Genomic DNA, 19,698 nt, shown 5'->3' on the forward strand with positions numbered 1-19,698 from the left:
GCCATATAAATGAGGATCCTCCAAAATATATTTTCAGAATTGGATGTGCATAGACTATTATCAGCATAACCCACATTTCTAGCATAGTTTATTTAATTATGCTGCGAACAAGTTTTCAGCAATACAAGATAATCAATCATCTGACCATATTGTTGAACCTGGAGAGATAACATCTCATTTGTGGATGCAGGGAAAGGTCTAAACCTAATTATATACCCAAGTACACCTACACTACATAATTAGATCGAAAAGTGGTTTGATAGTCCTGGCTTTCTGAGAGTGTAGGGGGTCAAGGAGCACCAGCCTCTACAAATAATTACAGTAATTTCCTGAGTCCTTCAGATAGAAGTCATTACTTAAGAACAAGATAGAAACTGGTTTAGATTTGTAGCACAGATATGCTCAGGTATGCATAATCCAAATAGCTGGTACGTTTGGAAAAGAGGCAATACCCCCACAAAAATGCAGGAGCAATACTGAGAAAGTAATGAAAGTGATGAGGGGCAAATGCCACAAAATAAACCAAGACTAGCTACAAGGGCAACTAAGTATGAAGACTAGTCACAAGCAAAAGTGATTTTACAAAGGGGATAGTTTTGTAAAGTTCGGAAATAATGGACTAAATTCTGGCACTGCAACTCACTTCTGGGAACTGCATATGCTGATTTTTCCACTATGCAAACAGAAGCAGCCATGTCCATATAAGTTGCAGCACAGGTATAAATCCTCCAACATAAAAGGAACAAGAATACGTGTGCACACACAAAAATTTATCTATGCAGCATAAATATTTATCTAAATTGGACAAAATTATTTCCACTTCATAAAATAGAAAGGGGGGTAATCAGATATATATATCTCAGAAGAAATACTTTTCTTTAAAGTACCCTTATTGAACTAAGCAAGCAATTTTATATGAATATCCTAGAAGATACTTAGTATTCCTTTGAATGTCTTGTACAGTTGCACTTCCAATGCCCACATTTATTTTTAAATAACATTTCAACTGGATCAAAGAGAGGAACAAATTCTGCTTGCAAAATATTTTTGGTCAGCTTGCAAATTAGTCTTGACTGTGCCATATTAAAAAGAATCTCATTAATTGGACATTAAAATTAATCTTTATCTTACATGAGAACATCTCTGTCACTTTTCTCTACACCTAACTTCAGCATTTTAAAAAATTACAAGAATGCCTTGGCCTCAATTAAAACCAGGGAGGAAATAACTAAAATCTTCCTTAAGTCAATAAATTGGATTAAACTTCCAGTCTGTTACGGTTTAAGTTCAGACATATCCACTTTATATGCATATTGATAATTTAAAACTAAATCCAGCAGTTATTTTGCTCTCCTTCCTGCAGTTATTTTACTGATCTTCTTGAACCACCTTCTGAGTTCCAGACGGTGAATATACCATTTCTATTACTGTTTTCCTGGATGAATGGTGAAAAGAGGACTAATGTAGGGTGGAGGGGAAGACACAAACCATATGAGGATTGGATCAAGCCCAAATAACTTAATTCCTTCCCTCCTTGTGCCACTCAGATCTCACTCACACTCCGGATGCTAAGGTAAGCGAAAGCAAACAATCCAGTGCTTAATGTCACATCTAAATTTGGACAGGCTATTAGCAGCACTGTAGGCAGGCCCAACAAGAAATAGATAATGCTCAAGACTGAGTGTCAGACAGCCAGGCTGACATAAACCTCAAGAGTCATAAAGCAACCTTCCTAGCTCCACCTTAACCTGAGAAGCCTGGCAAAGGCTCAAGCCACACTCAATGCCACTCATACCATAAGAGCATCAGTGTGCTCTGCCAATACCATGCGCTCTGTTTTCTTTTCCAAAATTCCACACACTCTGTGCTGTGCAAAGTCCACATGGTGGCATGCAACAATATCACACACTGTGGACAAAACCTGCAAGAAAAACTAAGGCCATTATTTGTCCAACCTGCTGCACTTTTTATTGAAAACCAGCTGAAGGGCCAAAATATGCAGGATATAAAATGTTTTAAAACAGGGATGGCTTTGTATTCCCTTTGTATGTCAGAACTGGACTGAAGTACAATGAGTACAGCGAAGAGCATGTTTATTGTCAGCTTCAGTGTTCTAAGTGCTGCAGTTTTACTTCTTTTTTATTTTTGTAACAAAGCTAAAGACAGGTGCACACATGTTCTATTTTTCAATAAAAGATGAAGAAAGTAAGAGATTCCTCTTTTGCTGTAAAATGGTTTCACAAAATGTTCCAATTATAACTACTGCCATCACCTGTTGCTAATGTTTAATATAGCACAAGGTTGTGTGCAGTATGTGAGGCCACAAAGACCATTATAGAATTCCATTACACAAGTTCAATTTGTACAAGAAAGAATGCTTGTAAAACTGTTCTAGCTATCAAGCTTGTGAGCAACCACACCAAGAGTGTGCAATGCACCTACTGAAAGCCAATTTCATTTCCCATCTGAGGGGCTTTGCGCTTGTGTATTTTCCTCCACTACCAAAAGAGAGACCAAGTCTCAGGATGCTGATAGGTATTTACAGATAACCCATCACAGTTCAGCCGAAAGGGGCTTTTCCAGGGGCTTTATATACCTGCAGAGATATCTAGAGATTATCATTTTAGTTACTGCTTTGAGTTACTGAAAATATTTTCAATAGTACATAACGCTCTTAGTCAAGGCCTTTTGAATGAAATATGCTGGGCTACCAATAAATATTTATCAGCAGCCTGAGACGTGGTCTCTTTGTTGGCAGTTTGTTTTGATGGATAATTTCTGGGTTTTGTTCTGATTTTGCCACCACTTGCCCATTAAAACACTAACCCATGTGTGCAAGTTAATTTGTTGAAGAAGCCTGCACATTAAACCAATACCAAGTAAAGCCTGTCATAGACAGAAAAACATAAAGAACACGATGTTAAACTTTCCAAATTAGAAACATAATGGGTGTGTTCAAAAGCCACAGTAAACCAGATGACTCCTGTTTTGCTCCTCCTCACTAGTGAACTGGAGCACTGGAGCAGCAAACCGCAATCCTCAGCTTAGCATTGCACCCAAACTGGATTATCGTGGTTCGTTTCACTCAAGCAAACTAGGATTGGTAAACCAAGAACAAACTTTCTGATCATGGTTTGTTTGGAGTAAAACAAACCACAATCCCGGTTCAGATGCAACTATAAGCCAAGAGTTGAGGTTTGGAGTGAAGTGGGAGCAATCTGCACATTCATGCTAAACCATTCATTGTGGCTTGCTGTGACATTAGTATGTAATCAGTGGAACTGCAAGTCTGGAGTACTGTTTATTCTGGTTCCTATTTCTGCTTCCCTAACAAGGGCAATCCTATACATGTCTCCTCAGCAATACACCCTACTGAATTCAATGGGATTTGTTCCCAAATAAGTGGGTGTAGGGTTGCAGCCTAATTCTTCTAAATTTTGCACTTGTACCAAAAAGATATTAGGTTCTAATGGAAACAGATACAGACAGAATCTATTTTTACTGTTGGTAAATGTTCAAATGCCATTTAGCTAGCATTCAACATCCAAGACTATTTATTAACAACTTGCATCCTGATTTTCTAGTTCAAAACCTGAACTCAAGGGGGCAATATTAAACTTGAAGTATATTTAAAAAAACACACACACAGGCCCCTCATCCCTACACAAAAGGAAAGCAGCCTGCAAAATAAATCCATATCTATGGGGAGGGAAACATGTCAAAACAAAAATATTTTCATGTAATGGCAGAATGCCATCAGATAAGAACAAGGACCAAGAGGATCTCCCAAGGTAAAGAGCTCTATGATTCCTGCCATCCATGCCTAAGACGGGACAGAACACAGAAGAGAGTACATATTTATTACAAAAACTATTTCTCAAATAACTAGATAACAGTTCATTCAACTTCTGGTTAAAGGGTTAATTCAGTTTGCTGCCCATTACAATAATCTAATCTGTTATATTTTGACCCCAACTTGTCATCATGAAGATCCTGAAGACATAAGAATTGATGGGGTCATAGGAGCTGTCAGCCCCCCAGGTGTGCACACCTGTAGGACCACTGTCCCTGAGCAACTCCACCCTCACCGGCACCTCCTCACCTCATCCCTGTTGTGACAAGGATCGCAGGAGCAGGCCAATGCCTCTGCCACCTGACCCCTCACAAGCTACTACCATAATGGGGAAACTCTTGAAACTTGCTGTCAAATCATGTTAAACCACTCCTACTGCCAGAGGTTGCTGCATCACATGAAATTAGCAAAGTCTGCTCCTGAAAGTGAGCAGATCAACATATTAGCTTTGGCTCAATGCAGACAACAACAGACAACAACTGAAGAATATTTGGCAAAACAGGCTGCAACTTCAAAAACATGTCCACAAAAATGTTACTTACAACTTAGTAGCTTTCTGTTACTCCTTTGAAGAGTATGTTTATGAATTTCTGAATAATCAAGACATTTCCCTTTCAAAAATATCCTGTTAGAAGTGATTGGTCTAGAGACGTTTAAAGTATTGCTGTCATAACTGCTACATTATTCCAAACTAATCATTTAAATACTTCACTTGTTTGTACTTCTGAGGCCTTTATTAAAAATGCCCGTTATAGCACCACACTGGGAAGTTAATACAATTACTTGAGACCATTACTTCAATACCCATTTTTCAAAGTCACTCCTTCAGTACAACATCCCTAGTAAGATAAGCACATTAGTTGAACATTAAAATGCACTGATTTGTGTCCTTATCAAAAGATTCAGATAACTCTGCAAAAGACACTCATACTTGTGATTATTTGTTGACATGCTGTATTTCTGTTTTTGAATAAAGTAGTAATGGGTAATTCCTAGGTGACCAATGTAACATTTGCCAGCTTCCTTAAATAATATTAGCTAAAACACAAAATATTATGTTTGTTACTTGGATGAGTGTATTCTCTAAAAGCATGAATAAAATAAAATCCATCTGAAGCAATATATACAAAGTATCATGAGCAAGTGTCAAACATGGTAATTTTTATTGGAAACTGTGGGAATGGGGTTTTCTGACAAATGTAGCATTTCATTGATAGGCGCCCACAAATATATGACTCCAGAGTAAGACTTTCTATATTACTATGCATTCACAAGTTGGAGGTCAGCATCAAGTCAATGTGCGAAGTTGAAATACCCACAGGATTTGTTTATGTCTTCTTTTTAATTTTCCAATTTTATTTTTCAACATAAAAACATAGAAAGTTACCAGAAAGATATATTATTATACAATAATAGTAAGTGCAATTCTACATAGATATATTAAGCTAAACACATAATTTAGAAGCACCGTATTTCTTTTTTAGGTGCAGCTAAGGAGTTGTGCAGATCAACATTTGAAATATAGGAGACTGTAGAAAAAGCTCAAACAGTTGCTACGGACAAGAGAGGCTGTCTAGGATTACCTGTGGGATGGGATACAGCTGTATTCCACAATGTTTCCAACTATCTAGCCAATTACTTAGCCACTAATTTTTCCTGTTTCTATTAAGGTCTTATTACACATGTTGTTTCGAGTGTTTCATGAAAGGGCCACAGCAGATACAAAAGGTAGTACTATTTATCATTAAGAACCTACCTTTAGACAGAGCTTCCTTATACTTCTCTTTTGCAGAATTTACTTCCTTAATTAATTGTCTATAAGTCGATTTTAATTTTTCCAATTCTGTTTTTGTAACCTAGCAAGAAAAAACAAACAAACAAGAGATGTGTGAGGACACTCTTTGGAGAGAAAAAAGGGGTTTCAGCCACGTGCTGAAAGGATGCACAGCCTGTCCTACACAATCAGACACAGCAATTCACACTCAAACGTTACTATTACTTAAGTGGAGCACTACCAAGCAGAAGTATTTGGGCAGCTTCAACAGACTAGCATTTGAGCTGAACCTTGGATTATATTTTTCAGAGAATAAGCCGCAGGGATACTATTTAAATATTGATTAGTTCAAATTATTATTCTATTCCAGTAAAAGTGTTCAATATAAGGTAACATTCTCTCAGAAATCCACCAATGCCTTTAATCACATAGCAGCGATGGGCGATTTGGATTGCTAAATTTGCGCTACAAACTAAAAAAATCAGAATAATGATTGAATGAGATACCTTGAACATCTCTGCCTCAATTTGCTGGTAAACACCTATGTAACTCTTCTTGATTTGCTGCTTATCTTTGATCATCATGGTAAGTCTATGTAACGGCCCAGCATTCAAGTCTTCTGCATGTGTTTTCATGATCTTGCTAAGCTGTTCTGTTTGCTGCACAATGAGCAGCCAGGACTTGAGAAAACAAGAGATGAGAGCTTATTTGTTATTGTCTTAAAAACAAAATTAATTGTCTGAGATTAGATTTATTTATTTTTTACAGTAGTATGCAGTACTAGATACATAACAATAAAGATCTGATTGCATTTGTGGATTCTACACACATAATTGTCACCTGCCAATACAATTATACCCAAAATCGGTGTTATATTGCAAACATTTACCAGTTTCAGGAAATAAACACATTAAAAGGTAATCATTCTACTACTGAATTCCTGCAGACCGTGGGACCAGACACTGTCTCTTAGCCTAACCTACCTCACAGGGTTGTTGTGAGGCTAAAATGGGGAGAATGTAAACCATATAAGCTATTCTGAGCTTCCTAGAGACAAGAGGGCCAGAAATGTAGCAATAAATGAATTACTGGAAAGTTTGAAGTACAGTTTAGATTTAGAAAAAGACAGCGGGCACAATAGCATTCACAGCATAATTCTATGCATGTTTACTCAGATGTATATCCTACTGAGTCCAACAGGACTTACTCTAAGGTAAATGGGTACAGGACTGCAGCCTCAAACTACAGAATAAAACTTTTATGAAACAGAATTGAGAGCCTGAATTGAAATTGGCCTGATACATGTTTTGAATAGAAAATAAGAACTTTTTTTTCCTCCCAAGAATCTTTGGGTCATAAAATGATTTATCTATTAATTTAATAAAACTGTAATTGAAAAACAGAGATTGCAAAAGTGATAATAAATAAAATCTGCAGCGAGTGCCATTAATGTTCCAAATAGACCCCCAAAGGTAGCTGAACAGAAAAGGCAAAGGAGATATTATAATGAAACTATCATTCTTACAGGGAAAAGAAGCCACACTACTAATGCTCAACTTTGAGTGTAACTAAAAGTACTTCTATTTATCCACTAAACTGATTTATATTGCTAATAAACCCAACTAAAGCAATGTGCAGTTCTTATTCCAATGCATATTATTAACATGTTATTTCATTTTACATTTTTGTGAGCTGCATTTCATTAATGCCTTGAGAAGATGAATCTGAATCAGAAAAAGACCACATGGTTCACAAGCTGATGTCAAGACAAACCAGCCTACTCTTTATATCTACTGCTTTTAGAACATTTATCCTGTAACGTAAAAGGCAATGGTGAATTTATCCTGTAAGTCAGGATGGGGGTGGGGAGTCTATTAATCTCCACTCTTGCAGAATGGCAAATGTAATACAGGATGGGGAAAGCTACAGGACACAGCAAATGGAAGAGACCAGAGAGGTCCGACTACGCCATAAGAACATAAAGTAAGAACAGTCTGCTTTATCAGGCCAATGGCCTATCCTATCTAATTCATCATCCTGTTCTCACAATGGCCAACTAACTGACGGTGGAAGTCTCGTAAGCAAGACATGAATGCAGCAACGCACTGCCCACCTGTGATTTCTAACAACTGATATTCAGAGCATAGCCCTTGTGGCTAGTAGTCACTGTAATGATTTTCCAAAGATATGGAAAGCAGAGACTGAGAGACAACTGACAGCAAGAGAATGCAAACCCATTACTCTGGGCTACAGTGAGGATGTCTGCTAGTAGAGGCAGTATGAACTTCTTTCAATCCATAGAGTCTGAAATATATATATGACTTCAGTTCAGAGATTGCCAACCTGATCAGCCTCACACCAAAAATGCACCCCCCCAAAAAAAAAACCACCTTTCCTTTAACACCGCCCAAACATACATTGAAATCCTAAGGGTAGTTATATAAGTCCAGCCAGTCAATAGTACTTACCTCCAGATAAGTATGATTAGGACTGCAGCCTTAAACATTATTACACCTCTTGGCCTCAAAATTTACTATTTGCAAATCAAATACACAAAAGTGTGATCAATTCAAATGCCTCATTTTTCTTACCTTAGATACATTACTAACATAATCCAGTTGTGAAGTACTCTCTTTATCAACCTGATTGCAAAGATTCTGTAAAGTGGATGCATATTCCTTGTCACTTTTTATTCTCATGGCCATAAATTTCTTCACCGTTTCTAGCAGCCGTAATTCCCAATCTTGCAGTTTTACCAATGCTTCATGAGAATACTTCAGGTCACTTCCAAACCCCATCTTTTATAAGGCACTAGATTTTCAAGGGCCACTAGTGAGAGATTCTTCTGGTCAACACATCTGTAGACAGAACAAGACTAATGAGAAAGATGTCAAAAAGCAGAACCTATTAATGCTATATTTCCATGGCAATGATTCTGTGTCTCACTAAGACACTTAAAACAAGAAGTAAGCTCAACTACACTCTAGAAGAGAGGCAGTTTGTGGCTTTGAAAATGTTTAAATTATCAAATTAGGTCTTCTCCAGTCCCACCCCTGCCAGCTCCTTCTACAAACATACATGGACTGACTGGAAAATGTCACCAAATGCCCCAAAACTGCTTTGTGTAAGCAGCTTGTCAACAGCAATATACTCTGAGTCCAGTTGGCTTTGAAGACAACACAAGTACACTATTCCAGAGCCATTTAGAAGTCTTTGGGCTGTTAAGACAGCCAGAACCAATAATGTTCTTAGACTACAGACTTAAAAGTATGGACCATTCACAAAGAATGGGGAAGCCAAACAGTTTGTAGCATTCAAAAATGCCAGCTGGTCAAGCTTTCTCACAACTTAGCAAAAATCAAATGTTGAGAGATGTTTCTTTAAAACATATCACAACAGACAACAAAATTTTGCAACTTCTAGTGCTGGAATAATTTCAATCGTAATGAGAAACTGCTTCTCAAATTAGAGTATTTAATAAATAACATTTTTTCAGAATAATTTCATAGTTGCATAGTAATATATTCCTCACGATGTGCTACCTGCCAATATTTAGGATTTGCATGCTGTAGTTTTTAAAACAACAAACTTGTGCACAATTATATCAGCCCCAATTTATTACATATAGTTTATAAGAAGTTTAAAGCTCATTAAAAGGAGGAAGCATACATTTAAAAGGAAGCACAAATATCTCTAACAGCAGCATGAGAGAAAAAGCTGAAGTGAAATGAGACAGGAGTTCTAGTTAGGACATAACCACAAAGCATTTGCTGGGAAATTCTAATTTTTAACAACTGCTGGTAAGTGCCCTAGATAGGACATACCAGAAAAGAATAAAAATGACACAGAAAGAGAACAAAATTTAAGATACGTACCTTTAAAAAAAGTTTTCTTCCCACAAATTTATTCTTCAACACTTGTGCCGTGGTCCTTCGTCCAGAACTTTCAATTCCCTGTTCCGGTTATCCCGTCTATACAAAACAAAAATATTGTATGATCTAGTTTGCCTACAACACTAAAGGAAACTTCATGAATCCTGAAGTAGGAGACACTGCATTATCAGGCCTTCATGTCAGCAGAAAGAAATACTTATGCCTGATCATTCACACCAACTCCAATAAGGTTCTTCGCCGACTTTCATCAGATTGGGAATCCTGTTGCTGAGGCCACCAAACCCTCCCTCTGTTCTACCAGACTTGCTGCTGCTCGCTGACATACCTCTGGCTCCTCCAGGGAACCTTGCTTTTTGCTCAACACACCTGTGTATTCTTTGGCCTGATCACTTGCAGGGACCAAAATGTAAAATAGCAACACTCCCACAGGCTTGCAAAACCTCATAATCACAAAGATCTGCACACTGTTAACAAAGGCCCATGAAATTCACTTGTTTCCGTTTTTGTCAATATAACTATATAAGTACATAAAAACCACAGTTGCTCTGTCTCCCTGACCATAATAGTTCATATCCTTTACAACTGACTGTCAAATATTGAAGTCAATAGCATTGTGCCAGAATTCTATATGTAGTAGACAAAAAGAGCAAACAATATAAATCCAAAATGTACATTCCTGAAACTTGCAGGAAAAAACCCCACATTTCTCAGCAGACTCAGTGTTGACCAGGGATGAAACACAAACAGTATAAAGCAGGTTCTTCAATGTCTGGAAGTATAACCCATGATAAAAGTACCTTTGCTAAAGACTCCTATGTAAATTTAGCAGGCATGGAGCAAGAGAAGAGATCTTATGAATCAGTAACTGGTTTAGAAACAGAATGGAGAGAGTAGGAATAAACAACTGGTTCTTTCAATGCAGGGACATAAAAAGCATAATCCTGCAAGGATCTGTGCCTTTTTGGCTTTTTCCCTGAATGATTTAGAGCTTGGGTTGAGGAGTGAGATAGCCAAGTTTGCTAATGATGCCCAATTGTCCAATATGATTAAAACAAAAAGTTGCAGTTGGCAAAGGGCACTTCTAGCCACTGAGGTTACCTGAGCCTCCAGTGGCAGATCTGGACTTCATTGGCTATCACCCCATTTATCTGTACTGACAATAGAACTGTGTGTTTTAACGTCTCATGATATTGCATTGTTTTTATGGTTAGCAGTATTTGAACTTCTTTGTAATCACCAGATTCCTCTTATGGCTAGAATACTTTGTATAACACAGTATTGTGATTATTAACCCAGAACAAATAAAACATTTCATTCTTCCTGATGTCAACAAAGATAGATTTAGTTGCCACTTGCAACTGCACAAAACAGAAATGGCAGCAACAAATGAAAAGGTTTGCTTCAATAAATAATAAAACAAAATAGTGTCTGAACAATTAGATTTCAAGTATTATTGGAGAAATTAACCCCTATTACATATGACCAAAACAGTGGATTACTACAATTCTACAAAATTATGAATTATTTTTTTTAAATTACTATAGTGACAGATAAGGACAAAGGCACATTTTTTGCCAATACTCAAGAACACACTCTTCTATTCTCAGTTTTATGCAATCTGGCTTCTAATAATTCAGATTTGACTATGCATATAAACTGCCCTATATTTAAAGTTCTAACGTAGGGTTTCTTGTCATAATCTCTTCTAGTCACTCATATTTTTCCTAGATGAAGTGGCATGAATAAACTGCTAACTAATAAAGCATCATCTTATACATTAAAAATGCTATAGGTGTAACTGTTCTCTTGTTCACAATTTGGGTGTAGCAGTCAGTCAACATAAGCACCCATAAATATACATAATGTACTCTAGAATACCGTTATTACATCCTCAACAACTAAGTTAGAAGTTTGAAATGGCAAACTATGATAGTCTATAAAAACTGCCTGCAATTGCTTTTATAGACTACTTGGCATGGATCCTGACTTTGCTCCTTTCAGTAGGAGCATTCCCTGAGTAGAAGACCCCATTTCAATTCAAGCCTCTATGCTGCTGTTGTGGAGTCACTGTGCCTTTTATGATCCAGATGCATAATGGAGCACTATCACAGCACTGTACAGATCAACAATGTACTGGATATAGATGTTGTAAGGTTGTGTGATCAAATAAAAGTCCCATTATCAGAGTTCTTTGAAAGTGTCAACAAGTATATGGATAGGGATGGATACTTGAAACTTCCAAAAAAAAATTTGACGAGGCACCTCACTAGATTCCTGTCTAAACCTAAGTCATGAAATAAGAGGAGAGGTCCATGAAATAAGAGGCAATGTGGAATAATACATTTGTTTGATTTATTCTCGTTTTATGGCATCAATTTAGCTGTTGATTCCAAAGTGCTATTCTTTAATGCTATCTCTACTTCGGGGAGAGGGGTTAGGTTGGTAATGATATTATTGTTTATTTAGTTCTGTTATATTTGAAAATCAATAAAATATGGTTTAAAATAGAGAAGAGGGCCTCTGTGGATCAAGAATTGGTTAAGCAGCAGGAAACAGAATAGAAATAAATGGGCAGATCTCCAAATGGAGGGACGTAGAATGTGGAGTCCCACAAGCATCAGTATTGGGACCTGTGCTTTTTAACTTGCTCATAAACAATAGGACAAGTTAGGTGTCCTAGTTTGCTGATGATACTAAATTAATCAGCACCCTTAACAAACTACAGTTCCCAGGAGTCTTTGGCAGGCACCACAACTGTTTGAAATGGTATGATACTGCTTTAAATGTATAGTACAGATACAGCCTTAGCTTAGAAGCAGAGATATGAAATAACCTTTTGTCTGTGCATGCAGTTCCTTTGCTCCTCCCTTCTCACAAGCCACAATTAAACCAGGAAGTCTCTAATTAAACCAAAATTTCCCCATTTCATTTAAACCAGGAAACTAGTTACCTGCTTCAGCTAAAGCTGGGAACATACACCAGCTTCAAACTATGATGTGAGAAGCAAAGGGCACCTTGAACTGTCCTAACAAGCTCATAGGCTTAACATTACATATTTTGAAGGAAATAATGTAACTGATGTTGAGGAATAGTGGATAAAGCAACCATGAATGGTATCTACACAAAAGTACAAGAGAAATTTCACTCAGTAAGCTTCGTCATCTTCCGATCTATCATGTGCCTGATATCTTTACAGACACAGAGACTAAAGAGACATTAAAACCAGGGGTGAAACTAGGCTTTGTTTCACCTGGGTCAAAGACCCAGTTTGGCATCCTGTATGCACATTTATGTACACACAAACACAGGCTGGGAGCCTTCACCCAGGGCAAAAAAACCCCAGCTAATTGAAGTCAACTGAAGGCCCTCATTATTGCCATAGTTTGCAGGGTCAGTGCTCCCCACACAAGCACAGAGATATGATATAAGCCACTGGTGAGCTATAATGTGAAGGGCCTTGATCTATTGGAGACAGAGCGCCACTGCTTAATCCACACAAAGGGAAGAGGAGTTGCAGACTGCAGTTTGCAACAATTTTAATAATATGAAATTACAATTCCTTTGGTTGTACAGTCAAACATTGGTTCTCAAACGGCTCTGTTTTCAAACGTTTTGGCTCCTAAACACCAAAAACCCAGAAGTAAATGGTCCAGTTTTCGAACGTTTTTCAGAACCCGGACGTTCGACACTGCTTCTGCTTGAGTACAAGAAGCTCTTGCAACCAATCGGAAGCCGCGCCTCGGTTGTCAAAAGTTTCAGAAGTTGAACTTTCTTCTGAAACGGATTACATTCGACAAACGAGGTTTGACTCTAACCAGTGCTATTTTTCTAGAAAAAGAGGTGCTAGAGCTCACCATGAACACCTCCCTTGTTCTCTTATAATGGCAATAGCGCCCGCCTGAGAGATGCTACCCACTCCTGTGAGTTTTGGCTGAAAAGAAACCCTGGTTGTCACCTAATCAAAGGAGATATAAATAAGATTTGGGGCGATAACACAACCCTATTTAACACCTGATCCCACTGCGAATGGTTCACTTTGAGATCCATTGTTATCTGCAATTGTTGCTGTCATATTATCATGTAGAAGCCAAACAATGTTTACAGATTTATCTGGGCAGCCAATTTTCAGAAGGATAGTCCACAGGGCATTATGATTTACAGTGTCAAAGACCTTAGTCTGGTCAATTAATGCTATATACAGGGGTTGGTTTTGCTCTCTGCATTTTTCTTGAAGCTGTCAAGCAGTATAAATCATGTCCACTGTCCCCCTAGAACATCAAAAACCATTCAGGAAGGGTAGCCTCAGATATTGTTAGGAGACAGTTTGCTAAGATCCTTGCAAGAATTTTGCAGGTCACAGCTAATAAAGAATTGCCTTGATTGTTTCCGCAATCCGTTCTATCACCTTTTTAAAAGAGATTGATAATTTTGGTATCCTTAAAGTCTGCTGGGATCACCCCTCTCTCCCAGATTTTTTTCAATGAGTTTGTGAAGCTGTTGGTTAAGTTCAATTCCACCCACTTTGAAGACTTCGGCAGGTATCCCATCAGGTCTGCTGGCTCTGTTGTTTTTCATTTGGTTAATAGCTGTACACTACTCTCCCAGATTTGGAGATACCGCAAGCTCATCTCTAATTTGTTTTTGCAGAATTTGTGAGGACCTCAGCAGCTACGAGGGAGTTGCAGTAAGGAAATGCTAGTAATGTTCTTTCCAGCACAATGCAATAGCTTCTTTATCTTTTAGAAGTGTGGTACTGTCTGTTGAACGTGGGGGGGGGGGGTATGCCATGATTTATTGGCCCAGAGATGGTCTTTGTGGCTTTAAAGAAACTCTGTGCACACTGAATGTCAGCTAAGTGCTGGATCTCTTGAGGGGTTTTTTTATCCAGCAGGTGTTCTTTAGCTCTAGGGTTCTTCTTTAAACCTTACCCTTAGTGTTGGCATAGGGGGTTTTTCTTAGTGGCGCAGTTTCTATTTCTTTGCCAGATCTGAAAGGCCTTCCTTTTCTTGTCAATAATCTGTTCAATCTCACTGTCATTCTGATCAAACAAGCCCTGGTGTTTCTTGGTTTGGTATCCAATAGTGCCCCCATCCTCATATCCCACATACCCCCATAGCCTTGGAAAGAGCTGTGGCTGAAATGTACCTAAACTTACAACTAACACACCTCATGGCAAATGGGGACAGGAAATTATGTTAAGGACCAGGGTTAATGTTTTGGACTCAGTAATCAGAGACTCTGATTTTTACTTCAGCTTAACATTATCTTTCTGGTTTTAAATTGATTATAAAGACTTTTGGAATAGACTATGGTGGCAAATATATTACAGAATATTGACATCAACTGGTGATATTGGCTTCTGCATCTCAACACCATCTGTCAGATTGATTTAGAGCAGGGGAAAGAACCTGTGGCCCTCCAGGTGATGCTGGATTCAAACTCCCATCAGGCCCAGCAAGCATGGCCAATGGTCTGGAACGACAGCAGTGGCAGTCAAACATCTGAAAGACCACGAATTTTCCACCACTGTTTTAAAAGGTATTTTCACTTCAGTTTTCAAAGGCCCATGTTTGCGTTTCTAGGGAGTCACCCAAGTATTCAGAAATGACTACTTTGTTTTTTGGGTGGCTCCATTTCTTTTATAAGCTGATAAGCAGTCAACCAACTGAAATTGCTGTTACAAGCAATGACAGACCAACCCAAGTTTGTCAGCAGACGCTAAGCTTTCTGTGGTTTACTTTTATGTATCAAGGAATTTTCTTTTACATATCCAGGTGCAGAGAGAATTCCATGTGGGGGGGAGTATTGGTAACATAGGAAGCTTTACAAGTCTGATCATCAGTCCCTAGAAGTTAGTTTTGTTTGACTGGTAGCAGCTCTTAGGGGTTTCAGACAGCAGTGACCCAACATTGATTTTAACCCACTCTGCAAAAAACACATTTAACAAGTTGAAACATTTTATTGCTTTGACAGCAACATGTTCTTCACAGCAGTTAACCACTTGATATTTTATTTGAATCATTTATGTTTCAAATTGTTTCCATACAACACTCTGAAGACAACAACAGAAAGGCACTGAAGCACAAATCGAATTGCAACTAGATGAAAAACCTACTCTACCTGCTTAACTAGTTTTCTTTGTGCCACTAGTCTTCTGTGACACTACCAAAAAAGAAAACTACATTATAAACCAATAGATCCAACTGGTAAGTCCTACCAGAGATGGGTCCCATTCCTCCAAATTATAAAATTCAAGCACAAAATAAGGAATTTGTTTCTGCCAGGACCACTGCTAAAATTGAATAAGTAATAAAAATAAAAAATATATAAAGTGTTCTACTACCTCCTTGTGTAATAGTACATTACTTTCAACAGCCTCTTTCTATAGCTCTAAGAAGCCTGAGTAAGAGTTCCACTCTTCCACTACTGTGTACAAGCAAAAGTTGGCTCAGGACTGCAATACCTCACAGACCACCTCTCCCTATATGAAACCTAACCAAACCCTGAGATCATCTTCTGAGGCCCTTCTTCATGTGCTCCTCCACAAGAGGCCCGGAGGGTGGTAACACAAGAATGGGACTTCTCTTCAGTGGTTCCCATTTGTGGAAAGCTCTCCACAGAGAGGTTTGGCTGATGCCTTCATTATATGCCTTTAGAGTTCAGATGAAAATGTTTCCCCTCAACCAAGGCTTTGGCAGATTAACATCCAACACCCTTTAAAACATGTTGTGGAAGGGAGGAATTATTGGTTTGTTTTTGTTCTTATTTTTATTATGAATTTTGTGTTTTTTATATTGTATTTTTATGTTGTGAACCACCCTGAGATCTATGGAAGAAGGGTGGTATACAAAGTTGATAAATAAGTAAAATTAAAAAAATAAAAGAATCATAGAACCAAGAAAATGTTTTTTCATCTCTCCCTGCCCGCCTCCCCGAGTACCTCTGATCAGCACACCAAATTTAGACTAGTGAAGTGAAGACTTATCTTTCACATTGATGAAACCCTGTCACCATCTCTGGAAGGAGGTAAGCACACTTAGAAATCCCATAGTCCATATGGTAAACAGGAGTAAGTGTTCACTGCTGGGTGGAAGGCCAAGTAACCCCAAAAGTGCCTTAGAGTCCTACCTGCCAGTCCCAACCACTTCCCCACTTAGGGAATTACTCTTAACCCCTTCTCAGGTTCCATCCCAAGTTCTGGGTAGCCCTTAAGCAACACACATTTTGGAGACCCCCCTCCCACCTGCTCACCCACTAGCCAGCACAATCTTCAAAGCTATGCCATCAAGAGAGAAAGCAAACTAGTAGGCACAGGTTACATGCACTCTCTAAGGCAGGCATGGCCAAACTTGGCCCTCCAGCTGTATTGGGACTACAACTCCCATCATCCCTAGCTAACAGGACCAGTGGTCAGGGATGATGGGAACTGTAGTCCCAAAACAGCTGGAGGGCCAAGTTTGGCCATGCCTTCTCTAAGGGAAACATGGGAGGGGGCCTATGCAGAACTGCCCAGAGACAGTAGGGCCACCACAACCCACTTGCATTTGTGTTAGTCTATACCACCACAGCCCCTAGCAGAAAAGCATAAGTAGGCAGAGACTATACAAGAATCAACTGCCTCACCATTTTAGTCACCTGTGTCCTTGTTCTTGGTGATTCAACAGCAGAGATTGTGCAGAGGGCCTAGAGTAATGCTAAAAGGCAACTGAGTAGGGACAGCAGCGGGTTCTGCTCACTCAGATGTCTCAAAGACAAGCTGAATGACCCCTAGGGAAAAAGCAGGTAGAAGCACGTAGCAGTAGCTCCTCTCACATTTCTGTGCATTCCCTTCAGGTAGTGCAGAAAGGACTAAGTGCAGGGGAAGCACAGCAAGCAAGCAAAAGAAGGGAAGAAATTACTACCCCTGCCCGATTGCTTCCATCCCCAACTAGTAGCACAGCAGGTAAAATGGACTGCTGCTCCAGATCACTCAATGGTTCTTACTGTTTGGGTGACAGAGCAGTGGCAAATGGGCACAGGAAGGGCCACCCAGAGCTAGTGACCACCACCTCTACTCAGATGCCTACCAGCACTGCCTTTAATGGGCTAAACACCACTCACTTTCACATCTCCGCTTTCCTCTCTAAGGCTATCAGAGAAAGCAAGAGGGGAAAGGAATCTTTCAGGCCTCCACATTACAGAGCATAAGCAAATGAACAGAAGAAGCTGCTGCTCTTGCAAGGCCCAGCCCTACCTTCTTGCAATTCAAGCCCACCACTTCTACCCACTATGCCTTCACTTGTTCACTCTGGCGAGAGAGAGAAAAGACCCACTCAAATGCCTGGCGGGCACTTCCCGGTGCTCTTTCCTGCAGCCGCCCCAGGAGGAGAGGGCGCTGCCCTTTGCATGACCCATAGTAGAGAGCACTGGTCAGGCCCGGCGGGTGGGGGGAGTGGGGCGCGCCTCCTCCACCCCCGAGTCTAAGGTGCCAGTCTGCCCCAAAGGGCAGCTGCCCCCTGTCGCCGGCTCCGCCCCTCCTCCTGCGGCCGCTGACAGCCTGGAAACCCAACCCCGGAGCTTCATTGTTCCCGGCACTTCCTTCGCCCAGGGGTCAGGCGCCCCACCAGAAGGCGAGGCAAAGGAAGGACGAAACCCACCCGCGGCGGGAACGTGGGGTGCCTGAGAGAAACCCGCCCCGCGCGCCCCCCGGAACTGTCTGCAGCTGCGCGGAGGCGGGTGAGGCACCTACGCGGGACCCGCCCCCCAACCTCCCAAAACAAACGAGCCCAAGGAAAAGGAGGAGCAACACCACCACGTCTTCCTTGCTTCCTCCCTGTCGCTCTTTTGAAAGCGCCCCCCCCCCACCTCAGGCCTAGGCACCCCCTCACGACCCCGGCTCCAGTCCCCTCGCCTCAGGCCCCTGCCACCCGCCGGCCGCAGCCAAAGCACCAGCCCCACCCGAAGGACAGGCGGCCCCGGCCCCGCGCGCGCGCACCCGCCGCCGCCGCCGCCACTGCTGCTATTCTTAATTCCCTTATTCTTATTCTCCTTCTCCTCATCCCCAGCATCTTCCACCTACCTGACAAGCGGAGCCCCTCCACCACAATACGCCCGTCGTCGGCCCCGCCTGGCTCACGTGACGGCGCGCCCGGGCCAATCCCGCGCCCGCTTTGCCCACCCTGCGGGCAGCCAATCGGAGACCGGTGACCCAGCTGCCGCCGGCCAGCCAACCCCGACGCTCTCGCGCGCGATCCGAAATGGGCCTAGAGCCGCGCCAGCCAATCGGAGAGAGGCGAAGAAAGAGCTGCTGCTCAAACCCCGCCCTCGCGCTGAAGACGGCCGAAGACGTGAGGCGTCGGGGAGGGGAAAGCGTCGACTTCCTCTCAGGGAGGGAACGGAGCGGGGATCGAGTCTCCTGCCGGGAAGAGGCCGGCGGCGAGTGCGGGGATGCCCGTCGCTTTCCTGCGGACGAGCTCGGTCTCGAGGCGCGCCGCCGGCAGCTGGGTCCGCCCTTAGTTTCGCTTGGGCGGCTTGCTTGCTTGGAAAGAATCCCAGCTGGAGACTGATATTATTATTATTACTATTATTGTTGTTGTTGTTATTATTATTACTCACTCTGGGCGGCTTCGAACATGTATAAAAACATGGTCAAACATAAAAAGCCGAAGTGCAGAGTAAGCCCGCTCGGGTCTCGTAGGCACGAGCGCGTTGCTCCTCCCGTGTTCACGTGCAGCCCGTTCCGACGAGCATGTTTGTACTCAGTTCAGTGCGCGCACAGCCTCCTGGGGTTGCCCCTGAGGAAGAGTTGTGTCACCTAACCGGTATCAATCAAGCACTGGAGTCTCTGTTGTTTGAACAAAGATCAGCAATAAAAACAACACCTTTAAGTTGTAGGTTTGTGTTGTGTCAGGTGTTTTCTGTGGACTAGAAATCCTTGCGCTTCCTTCAAAAGGTGCTCACTCATCCTGCTTAAGGGTATACTTGATTCTGCATATGCATACACATACAGGATTAAGCTCCATTGAGCTCAGTGGGACTTGCTTCTGAACGGACATCCGAGGGGTTTCAAAGCTAGCGTTCAAGTTACAGATATGAGTGAACTATAATAAAAAGTTTCATGGCAAAGCCGGAACAACCAAATTGCTATTATATAATATCCCTGGAGCATTTTAACATACCCTTCTGAGTAAAGTAAAATG

At 40.9% G+C, this 19,698-nt stretch overlaps 1 protein-coding gene across 5 annotated transcripts in view; it reads right to left on the reverse strand.

Moving 5' to 3' along the window:
- Positions 1-19,247, reverse strand: part of FER (FER tyrosine kinase) — a 147,047-nt gene extending 127,800 nt beyond the window's left edge. For 3 of the 5 annotated variants that reach the window (XR_014503056.1, XR_014503057.1, XM_083403896.1), the window contains exons 1-5: positions 18,579-18,722; positions 9,503-9,598; positions 8,219-8,485; positions 6,134-6,307; positions 5,610-5,709 (exon numbers count right to left, since the gene is read on the reverse strand). Coding sequence is in view for 3 of the 5 variants with exons in the window: in XM_083403896.1 (XP_083260022.1) it covers positions 5,610-5,709; positions 6,134-6,307; positions 8,219-8,425 (481 nt within the window). In the remaining 2 variants the exon portion in view is untranslated. Of the gene's footprint in view, positions 1-5,609; positions 5,710-6,133; positions 6,308-8,218; positions 8,486-9,502; positions 9,599-18,578 lie in introns of all 5 variants that reach the window. The other 2 variants (XM_083403894.1, XM_083403895.1) reach the window with 2 other exon arrangements.
- Positions 19,248-19,698: the final 451 nt, after the last annotated feature.

This window comes from Podarcis tiliguerta, assembly GCF_965153285.1.
Source record: "Podarcis tiliguerta genome assembly, chromosome: 11".
Taxonomy (NCBI): domain Eukaryota; kingdom Metazoa; phylum Chordata; class Lepidosauria; order Squamata; family Lacertidae; genus Podarcis; species Podarcis tiliguerta.